The 11480-nt window shown below is 37.1% G+C and overlaps 1 protein-coding gene and 1 non-coding gene across 2 annotated transcripts; both read left to right on the forward strand.

The window, feature by feature from the left end:
• Positions 1–302: 302 nt before the first annotated feature.
• Positions 303–9074, forward strand: LOC111338785 (protein transport protein Sec61 subunit alpha). Its single transcript, XM_088733034.1, has 16 exons — positions 303–430; positions 532–599; positions 815–880; positions 1057–1135; positions 2409–2464; positions 3686–3761; positions 4382–4491; positions 4859–4929; positions 5343–5425; positions 5816–5976; positions 6269–6373; positions 6728–6820; positions 6933–7121; positions 7534–7610; positions 7768–7838; positions 8676–9074. The coding sequence occupies exons 1-16, from the start codon at positions 424–426 to the stop codon at positions 8789–8791; spliced, it is 1428 nt and encodes a 475-aa protein (XP_088589160.1). The 5' UTR covers positions 303–423; the 3' UTR covers positions 8792–9074.
• Positions 9075–11310: 2236 nt separating this feature from the next.
• LOC148724197 (U5 spliceosomal RNA) lies at positions 11311–11431 on the forward strand. The gene has a single exon (XR_015992094.1). It is a non-coding gene; the product is annotated as a U5 spliceosomal RNA (small nuclear RNA).
• The last annotated feature ends 49 nt before the right edge of the window (positions 11432–11480 follow it).

Below are 11480 nucleotides of genomic sequence, written 5' to 3' on the forward strand. Positions count from 1 at the left end.
GAACGGCTTTAATTCAGACGCCGTACTTTTCATGTGCCGATCCTAATGCATAAATTGTTTTAATGTATTTTGCAAGCAGTTTGACTGGTTTTACTGGAACTGAATTTGGAACGGCCGAAAAGAACGGCGTCTGAATCAGCAGGCGTATTTTTGTTAATTTGGGTCGGTCCAAATTCGAATTTAGTTCGGCTCATGAAAAGTTCGGCGTCTGAACCGGGCCTAAGATAGAGTCTGATGCTCCGCGAGCTCGAGAACTTTGGTGTTCCGGTCTCTTAAGAGCCTGGAGCCTAATGACGTATAAGCCTGCGCGTTGCGTGTCTTACCCTCTCCATCACTTGCTGTGGCCATTGTCTAACCACAGTTAAATTTCTTATTTCATTTCGTCAAGGCCGCCAATTTTTTGGCCAGAAAAAAATTATAAAAATGGGTGGTAGGTGTCCTTAACATTCTATATTTCATTTTTGTCGCTATTTGGATGCAATCTGTCCATTTTGGCCGAGAGTTAATGTGTGATCTTTTTCTCGTGCACAGTAAAATTTCTCGAAGTACTACGACCATTCATTTCCGTTTTGCCCGAGGTCTCAAAGCCCGAAAGAAAGGTAAGTCTATCATCAAGAGTTCTCTGAAGACGTTTCAGGTTGTTTCTTCTTTGTATTTATTGTTAAATCGAGTGTCTTTTGTCGAAGGCAACTTCGAAGTGAATAAATGTCTGGTTATATCCGTTCGGTGTACGTGTACATCCGCGTGTGGTTGTCTTGGTTGGATACTGCTACTCGAAATTTTTTTTAATCAATCCGCCTTCTGTTTCCTACAGATCCAGTTTAAAGAGAAAGTGCTATGGACGGCAATAACGCTCTTTATCTTTCTTGTGTGCTGCCAGGTCAGTAAAGTCGTATTTTATAGATTGTAAATTAAGAATAATTGATATTCTTCTTGACTGGCCCTTTGTTGCAACCGCCATTTTACAAAAGGCTGATAGCAAAGACCTATCTTCTCTGTGATTCCCTTGTGATTGATAACAGAAGAGGTTTAATTTTAGTATTTCTCTTTACGTAGATTCCTTTGTTTGGCATTATGTCGTCGGATTCTGCCGATCCCTTCTACTGGATGCGAGTTATTTTAGCTTCGAACAGAGGTAATTGATAACTTTTACCGGTCCAATTTTGATAAAGATAGGTCAAATAACTGTGTGATTACAGTATTCTTGTACGGGTACAAAAGTCTGCGAGATAGTGCTGTACCCTTCAACTAGATAAGAATGTCGTAGAATGAATTATGAAATCTTCCTGATCGACTATATATATGATTCCGTTTTGAATGAAAATTTCACTTCCCACAGATTTGCCATTTAGGATAGGAAAGCTTTGAAATTTGAATGCTGTTTAATTTACGATTTTTCCTCCTTAGTTATGTGCGAAGCTCTCTAGTACTAACTAAGCCTTATAATTTTACTGCCATTCAATTCTCAAGATCGTGTTTATGCTTTTTACCTTTGTTGGATTTTTAACTTAACATTTTTACCATTTTATTAATTGAAATTTTTTTCTTTATGCCAACGGCTGCTTTGTAAGGGTCCAAACTGTAACGAGATAACTGTTTTTTTTTTTTTATACCTCATCCTTCTACGAGATAGTTGATGTTTGGACCTGTGCAAAGTAGAGCTTTTTAAATCTAAGTTTACAGATAGAAGTATCATTTATAAGGAGAAGGAGTATGACTTTTTATAGTTATTAAACTTGGATTAATGGTAATTATTAAAAACTGGATCATTGGATAATGCAATTCAAGACTTTTTATTGGCTTAGCCATTATGGTATATGAGCCAATATACCATAATCTGATATCTATACATTGTAACATCCGGTTTCTTCCTACAAAATAAAGTTGAGAAGATTTGCCTAATATCTTGGGGGCCTTTTTTTAAATAAAACAATTATTCCACTCGCGCTTGTTGGATATTAGATGATTATAGCCAACTCAGCGCTACGCACCTCGTTGGCTATCTATCATCTCATGTCCAACAAGCGCGAGTGGAATAATTGTTAATTATCAGTGAAACTAGTGGAAAAACTTCCATACAACCATATACTCTTTTAAAACAAAGTCGTAGTCCCTAAAGCAGTTTATTGTTTTTGCTAATGTTTTCTTTATCCAACAATTATATAAACAATGAAGTATGGGCCTGTGCAGAAGTCTTGTTAAACTGAATTGAGTTTTGCTTCTGTGTTGTGCCAAGATATAAGAAAGTTGAAGGGAAAAAAATGAAAGAGGAAGAAAAAAATAAAATAAAAAACTGAAAATAAAAAAGAAAGAAAGTGTTCCACAACTTCTGTTAAAAGCATTGTTCATTTCCTTGTTACCCTTGGTTACAATAAAACAAATAATTTAATTTTTTTTTGTTCATTTAGGTACACTTATGGAACTTGGTATCTCCCCAATTGTTACGTCAGGACTTATTATGCAGGTTGGGATAATCTGATAACTATGAATTTTGTTCTTTCTCATTAGGACCAAACTTTTATAATCTTCATTTTGTTAATATATTACAGGAATAAGCATTTGTAACCTCAGTAAATTTATCTATGCTGTTTCTCAGTTGAAATTAGTAGGGTTAGCTCAATTGGTAGCTCCTGGTTAGCTCAATTGGTAGAGTGCCGGACTGTTGTGCGGGAGGTCGTGAGTTCAAATCTGGCCGGACCAACACTCAGGGTCTTTAAATAACTCAGAAGAAAGTACGTATGATGCACGATCCTCGCAGTAACTTAACGGCCTGCTCCCAGTTGGCTTGTTAGCTCAATTGGTAGAGCGCTGCACTAGTATTGCAGAGGTCAGTGGTTCAATCCTGTACAGGCCTGATTTTTTTCAGGTCTGATTTTCGCTATTGCATAAATAGCGCTCTCTACTGCGAGGATCGTGCATCATACGTATCTATAACCACAGTTCAAAATATAAGAACTTCATATATTCATCGTATCTGAGAAGAAAGTGCTGCCTTTGTAATAATATCTGCAAATGGTTAGACTTTCTAGTCTTCTCGGATAGGGACGATAAATGGAGGTCCCGTCTCACAAGCCCTTGTATGTGATAAAAAAAATTTGTGGGATGTTAAAGAACCCACACACTGTTCGAAAAGAGTAGGGCACATAGTGCCCAGTGTTGTGGTCTATCTTTGTGTAGTGTCTATCAAATTGATGGGGGGTACTGTGCCTTTGAATATTGTATAGAAAGGGTGCAATATAAATAAGGAATTCATTCATTCATTCATAGGGTTGTCAAAAAAATATTGAGTAACTGGACTGTAATTTTAGCCACAGGTATTGGGAATAGCTGGTGCATTTTTCAGAGTCAATAGTGAATGTGCCCGTTGCCAGCTCATTGTGACAATCCTGAATTGTGATTCAAATTCTTTCTTTGTGTTTTCTTGATGATTATTGTGTGATAGTGAGTATGATTTTAAAAGAAGAAAGAAAGTTACCAAATTTCTAAACTATACCACTCCCAATACAGAACATACAAATATGTAGAACTGTAAGCCCGAGTCCATGGAAAGAAGCATGGTAATAATTTTTATATTGCTGGGTCTAGTAAAATGTACTTGCTATTCTTGAAACAGTTCTTGTATTTGTAGGATCTATGCCATTTAATTTGAAAACTACGCTAAATACTAACTTGAAAAAATTTTTAGCTTTTGGCAGGTTCCAAAATTATTGAAGTTGGTGATAGTCCCAAAGACAGAGCTCTCTTCAATGGATCTCAGAAGTGTAAGTGCATTTGAGTTCTAAAGATGTGTTAAGAATTATATTATCAGTAATTCATATGCGTTATTAAACTAAGCATGAGGTCAAGATGACTGGTTATTGTCCAAGTTCTTTTTTTGCATTTTTATAGACCAAGACAAAGTCTAGTTCCATGAAAATGGGAAAAAGAACAAGGCCAATATCCAGCCATCTTAACCAAACAAGCTTGGTTAATGAAGGATTTACTATATTGCAAAAAGATTTCAGTTTATTAAGAATTAAGAATGACTTGTTTACTTTGAGAGCCAGGAAAGAAAGCCAACTGTGTTTGTAGCATGACAAACTCACGAGAGTCGTTTCTGTTTTCTTTGTTTTGACTATCTTCTGCTGCTTTTTGCGTTTTCACTGCGGAAATTTTCCAAGAATTATGAATGTAGTTCTAATTCTATTTTTCTCATGCATAGGATCAATGTGGGCAAATAATGGCGGGCAAGATGGGCCTATCTTGCCTGCTTGGGTAGCCAATCAGAACACAGGATTATCTTTATCTTGCCCATGGGCGCTGCGAGCGATGTTATAGCACATACCTAATACCTCTACTTGTTGTTGTTGTCTTTATTTGATCAAATTCTTCTGTTTATTAGTGTTTGGCATGATTATAACAATCGGTCAAGCTGTGGTGTATGTTATGACTGGAATGTATGGTGATCCTTCTGATCTTGGCCCTGGTATTTGCCTTTTGATTATCATCCAGGTATATTGTAAAGCAATATCTTTCTCTTTGATGACTCAAAGTGAGGAAAAGTGTTTAAGTTTTGTCATTCATATATTTCTTATATCACTCAAGGCTAAAATGGCATGTGAAAGTGAACTGTCATGGCAAGGCTACAATGTTTTAGGTGACTCTTGACTAGTCATTTGTTATTGAAAACCAGTTGATGTTGTACAGTCAGAAAACAAAGTGCAACTTTCTTTTTTTTTTTTTGAGAAAGTGGGAGAAAGAAAAAGTAGTGGAGATAATATTATTATGCAATACCAAAGTATTCCAGTCTCAGTGGCCACCAGAGAACTATTTTGATACAGATTTTTGGAGCTGATTGCTGACTTTTTTATCTTTGTAGCTGTTCTGTGCAGGTCTCATTGTTCTCTTGCTTGATGAACTTCTTCAGAAAGGATATGGGCTTGGATCAGGGTAGGCAGCTCAAATTGAGTTTGATTGTTATGCACTATAATCTTCAAACTAACATCTTGTTTAGAAGTAGTACCAACTATTTTCAACTAGCCAATAAAGAAATATAAGTTTATCAGCCAGGAGAGTTAATTTCAGACCTTGAGAATGAAAAAGCTGCAAATTACTTCTGTACACTGTATGCTTTCCTTCCCATGCTCCTTGGAATTTTCATCAAATGGATTGATCACCACTCTGGCTTTTATATGTAGCTTGTGTTGTACAGGTTGTGGAAGCTCTTCAGACTTTTTATAGTGCTTTCTACCCCTTTGCAACAACAAATAAAGGGTGCCATTTATTAGACGGTGTGCTCTTTTGACATACTCTCTCTATAATAGTTGTGCCTTGGCTTAACCTCTCGGCTATCTTCCTCACAGAATCTCGCTATTCATTGCCACAAACATTTGTGAGACCATTGTTTGGAAAGCATTCAGTCCAGCTACTATTAACACTGGCAGGGGTATGTACAATTCTGACATTACCGTCGTTAAGAAGAAAAAATGGAGACTTACCAGTATTGAATGTATTTGTAGAAGTAACATTTCAAAGATGTTTGAGAGTAGCTGTCAGCTTAAAGATTTTTTTTGCAATTTTTCTATGCTGTGATGATAAAGTATTATCAATTTTTATATGGTGTATACATGTGCTTTACATCTTTTTTTGTTTTGTTTTTTTTGTTTTTTTTTGTTTTGCAATGAGGTCAACTGGTCACCCTACAAAGCATTACATAGTTATGCATTACAAATGAAAATTTGCATTAGAAGTCATTACATTGTGAGACAAATTATTGCATTTCCCCTTCACAGTTAGCCAAAGCTTTATACACATTATTTTTTGCTGATGATTTTAGGAACTGAGTTTGAGGGTGCTATCATTGCATTGTTCCATCTGTTGGCCACCAGAACAGACAAAGTGCGTGGGCTTCGTGAAGCCTTCTATCGTCAGAACCTGCCAAATCTCACCAACCTGATTGCCACCATTTTTGTCTTTGGTATAGTCATTTACTTCCAGGTAGATTGCCACCTTTCAGTCAATAATATTTGTACAATTACAGCATGTTTTTTTCCTTCCTAAAATGTGATTATTGGTAGCTCTTCAAGGTGCCAGTATGTTTTTTTTTTTGTTTTTACTATTGAAATATAGCATAATGTGTTTAGTCATTCAAAAGTATAGTTTTAGATGTGATATAAGCACCATCCTCCTTACTAGCAGTCATGAGTTTAAATTAAATTACACCATTTAACTTCTGATATGCCTCTTTGCATGGTTTTGTTGTATGATAGAGGTTGGAAATTTTTTGCAGGGTTTCCGTGTAGATCTTCCCATCAAGTCAGCTCGCTACAGAGGCCAGTACAGTTCTTACCCAATCAAACTGTTTTACACTTCAAATATCCCCATCATTTTGCAGGTGAGAGTGACCACAAAACTTTCAATATGAGTATAATTTAAGAAATTTGTTAAAATGCATTCTATACAATTGAAAGTTTTAATTATTACTCTTGTTAGAATTTTTTACCTAGACCAATATGCTCTTTATCAGGTGTAACTCTAATTAAAAGAAATTAATCGCATATTTAAATTATTTTATATTATTCACCAAATGGTGAATTTGAAAAAAAAGTTGAGCTTTATGCTATGCATGTACATACAACCGCTGGATGAACACATCTGCAAAATTATAATGAGCATTGTAACAATTTGATTTTCTTGTGCAAAGCTTGTCAGTCAATTCTCATCACTTGCTTTTTTGTCAATGTTTCAGAGTGCCCTTGTGTCCAATATTTATGTTATTTCCCAAATGTTGTCAGCTAAGTTTGCTGGAAATTTCTTTGTCAGTCTACTTGGAACATGGGAGGTATGTGACCATCTTTTAGCTGATTTTATGACGGTTTTGTTAGTTACGGAGTTGTGAATGCATTTCTGTGATGGGGCTCCCTAACATCATCATGGTGATCTTCTGATTACAGGAAGCTGGTGGCGGACCTGCGAGATCGTATCCCATTGGTGGCCTCTGCTATTACATGTCACCTCCAGAGACAGTGAGTCACATTATAGAAGATCCCATACATGCCGTCTTGTACATTGTCTTCATGTTGGGCTCCTGTGCTTTCTTCTCCAAGACATGGATTGATGTGTCTGGCTCCTCAGCCAAAGATGTAAGTATTATTTGTAAAGTGATGGAGCAGCATGTTAAAAGTTCTTTAAATGTTCAGGTCGTCAAGTTTACAGAAACTTCTAACTTTGACAGACAAATAATTTTCTTGATACAACGTGTATGCATTTTAAATTTCCAATGTTCATAGTTCCCAACTCACCATACAAATATGTTAAATTCTGGGTATTTCAACTTTTTAATTGTGACTTAAGAACAGAAACGTACACTGTAGGTCTCAAAATTGTATGTGTCTTGCTTGAGCTTTACCTTTTGGCAAATTATGCCAAAAAAGTTGAGAATTGCGTGGCGTCAGTCAGCAAAATTTACTTTAAAATCTGTAGTATTAATTTTAAAATCTGTAGTATTAAAGGTTCAATCAATTATGGATGTTTTAACCTTTGTCCAAAATCAAGGTTGCTAAACAGCTGAAGGAACAGCAAATGGTGATGCGTGGTCACCGAGATAAATCCATGGTTCATGAACTCAACAGGTGAGCAAGAATAAGAAACAGCTGATGCAAAGCTTCCTTATATTTCATGTATGCAATGTATGGATAGAGTTTCATTCAATAGATAATTTCTGATATTGTACTACAATTTTGAAATGAGAAATAAAATGACATTTTAAATTGATCTCTTTTATTCCAGGTATATCCCTACAGCTGCAGCTTTTGGTGGACTTTGTATTGGTGCCCTTTCAGTCTTAGCTGATTTCATGGGTAAGCATAGAGTGTTCATTAACTCAGCATCTTGAGTAAAAAGAGAAAGTAAAGGAGCAGGGTTTAGGTTTAACTGAAACTACCAGATGAGTGTATCTATTTTTCCAAGTTATGAATGGATGAATTTTGTCCAAGAAAAAAGGAAACAAGCTTTCTAAGCCTCTATTTGTTCTCAAAAAATGGAGTGAAAACCAAGGGCAAAACATAGAGTTCTTCTCATCTGTCAAGTCAATGATTGCTTTTGAAAAAGTTGTAGCACTTTTTCAATAAATGACATCATGCTGCTCTGAGGGTTTTTCCTCATTATATGCAGAGTAGTCTTGATAAGCAGCCACTGTTTGAGAAAAAAGCCCCTGTTCCTTTCTGAAGTGAGGAGCAAAAAATGGAGTAGAGTAGACATCTATATTTATACAGGATAGCCCCTTTAGTGTAGTAAACAGTGGTATCAACGGGGGTCCTGTTAACCACCCATCCCACCCCAGTGAAGGACATCCATCACACAGTAATCTCGCGCATGGAAAATTAACGTCTCCTGCCCCTAACCCTGCAGAAGACGGGACCTCCGTTTATTCGTCTCTATCCGAGAAGACTAGAATATCTAACCATTTCTTGATGTTATAGAAAAGCAGCATATTCTTCTCAAGTATTTTAAGACCCTGAGGGTTGGTCCGGCCGGGGCTCGAACCCTTGACCTCCCACACAACAGTCCAGCGCTCTATCCATTGAGCTAGCCGGGAGGCAGTTAGTGGAGAAAAGGATAGAAATCAAGGTGACGTTAATGGGGGATAGAATGAAATATACACCTGTGCATAAAACATTTTCCTTGTTTCTTCATAGGGGCCATCGGCTCTGGAACAGGTATTCTGTTGGCTGTTACAATCATTTACCAGTATTTTGAAATCTTTGTCAAAGAGCAAAGTGAAATGGGAGGCATGGGAACTCTCCTGTTCTGAAAAAGCTGTCCTGCACTGTATCAACTATTCAGTAACTTCTACTATTGTATTACATATTCAACCCAAGAATGGAGCTGTTTTCTCTAAAATTCTGTTTATTTTGTTAATGATATATGAAATTTCACCTTGTATTGGCTAATTTGTGGTCTTCTTATGTAAAGTTAAATGTAAAACAACAGAAGCAGCAGTAACAAGAGCTACAACAACAACAACAAACCAAAGTTCCGTGATAACATTAAAATTAATACATTTATCTACATTAAATGTATTTTCTTTTTCAAAATGAGAAATTTCTCCTTCCTCTCATTTCCTGAACATTTTCAATTTGAAAAGAAAGGACTTGAAGATTTCTCTCAAAAATGATCTTAAAATACTTGGTTATTAACCCTTGAGAATTGTATTGAGTCCTTTCACTGTGTTTGGGATGCACCACTTCTATTCATATCAGACAAGGCAAATGTTAGTCTAAGAAAATTGCTTGGAGGATTCACTATCCTAGTGAAATACAAACATGTTATTAGTTGCAGAGATAGTTTTGCCATCCCGTAAACCAGGCTTAACTGTACAAAAAATTGGTGGCCGGCCTCCCAGATACACATGCACTAGCAAAGTTTACTTCTTCCTGTTCTTGTTGTATCAAATTTTATGGTCAACTTCCTTTTCAAAGCAGAGTTGTTAAGTGTGTTTTCTTGAATAACACTCCACTCCCTTTACTTGTATGATGAGCAGAGAAGCCTTGTTTCCAGTGTCTCTCCTTTCACCTCCTCACTCCTTGGAGCTTGAAAGGGGCAGGAATAAGGCGGGAAGTAGAAAGTACTCTTCATCACAAATTTAACCTTGGAAAGAAGCTGGCATTCTCATATTTGACTAGATGAATTGTTGACTACGGTCGTTGCAGTAGATACTTTAATTTCAATGTCATGTGCCTTTATTGTATTTCAATACCGGATGATGGAAGGCCTTTTTTTTGTGAAATTTAAAAGTGATACTTGCATCTTGCCCAGCTAGACAGATGAACAAATAAAGTTTTGTGTGAACCCAAGTAAACTGTTTTTCCTTGTGCGTGGTAGGGGTGTTTTTTGGGTAGATGACCTTGGAAGAGACTTGTGGTAAAACAAGGAGTGTGGCTCTTCCACGAATTTTTTGTCCTGTAAGTCTGAAGAACCTAAACTTTTCTGATTGCTTTTCTTTTTCCAAGCAACATGTAGAAAATTTGATGAGCAATTCTTTGGAAAGTAAAGACAAAGCAGGAAATAAGATTACTGGCCATAGCCCATTCGCGCAGTATACGACGATTCTGCCTCCATGCCTCCAAAGATGTTTTGCACAGCAGCCATTTTGGATGGCAGGAACAATGAAAATATTTTGCATAAGAAAGAAATTTTTTTTCCCATGGGTAAAATAATCTATTGTTCCTGCCATCCAACATGGCTGCTGTGCAAAACCTCTATACTCGCGGCGTTGTATTCAGTTCTGGTTTTCCTAAATATTTTCTTCGAAGTGTGTTGCTTTGCTTCTGCACATGCGTACACACAGAACCTTTGAAAGAACCCCATAACCCTCGAGGTTGATAACAGAATTTAAACCGTCTCGTCCTGTAAATGGTGTTGAACGGTAAATTCTAAGAAATGTAATTGCCATAGGAAGAAGCCTACGTGGTGGTATATGCTTCTAATGATAGTCTATTAAGCTTAGAAGTTAAGCTGCGCGATATCCGGTGACCCGCTAAGTGTTCAACAGAACGAAAGGGAAAGCGTGATGTGCCATAAGATCGCGTTGACTAATGTATGGCTGTAGTACCACAATCCCAAATTTCATGGACTTGGCTGCTTTTGACACGAAACATTCTGATGAAATAGTTCATTTCCTGATAATCAATTCTTTAATATGGCTGGTTTACAAGATTGATAACATAAGAAGAACCACCGTTTCTACGGTTTATTTTCCAGACAGTAAGGGAAAGGGTGATACACGAATGACAGTGCATTGAAAGTGCAGATGAAAACTTGAAAAGTCAGTTATAAGAGATTGTCCTATCATATATCTTGTCAGATGATGACATTTTGTAAACAACCAAAATTTCCAACGGCATCAAATTCGAATCTCAGACAGTTCTTCCTTTCCGATCACCGCGCAAGATGTGAGTATGATAACCATAAATTTTAAAGAAGAGAAAAAGAGTCGGGGTCATTTGATAACCCTTGCTTTTGCCTGTCTCCTTGTGAAAAACACCCTGGACAATTGTTACCGCGCATGTCAAAGAAAACTGCATGCCCCGTAGTTTCAATCAACGGAGTCTGTGGCAGTGTACACGATTGAACAACCGTACGTATCGGTCGCAAATGATGATAAGTTTTCGAAAGGTGATTAAAAGAAGCAAAACCTCGAGAACTATTGCAACTGTTATGAAGCCCCTCGTTTGAAAAACATTGACATGCGTGCTTTGTTTGCACTTTATTTGTCCCATATGCCTTGAGTCAGCTCGGTCAATCACACAGTCTTCCCCAGCGTTTAGTCGGCCACTCTGGTTTTCCTTCATCTCGCATAAATCTTTCGCCTTTTACTAAAGATTTCCGTGGAGGAGAACAGTTGAAGGAGTCTTAAGACCAATTTTTCGTCGCCCTGCCTACATGCGGGGCCCCCGTTTAAAAGAAGCGTAGCGGCTAGACATAGGAGGGGGGCTTTGGGA

Source organism: Stylophora pistillata, chromosome 9 (genome assembly GCF_964205215.1).
Source record: "Stylophora pistillata chromosome 9, jaStyPist1.2, whole genome shotgun sequence".
NCBI lineage: Eukaryota > Metazoa > Cnidaria > Anthozoa > Scleractinia > Pocilloporidae > Stylophora > Stylophora pistillata.

What these genes read in the sequence shown, in the direction of transcription:
- LOC111338785 (XM_088733034.1), top strand. An exon ending in GTATAGTCATTTACTTCCAG is followed by an intron (nt 5,977 to 6,268) that starts GTAGATTGCCAC and finishes AATTTTTTGCAG; the next exon opens with GGTTTCCGTGTAGATCTTCC. An exon ending in ATATCCCCATCATTTTGCAG is followed by an intron (nt 6,374 to 6,727) that starts GTGAGAGTGACC and finishes TCAATGTTTCAG; the next exon opens with AGTGCCCTTGTGTCCAATAT.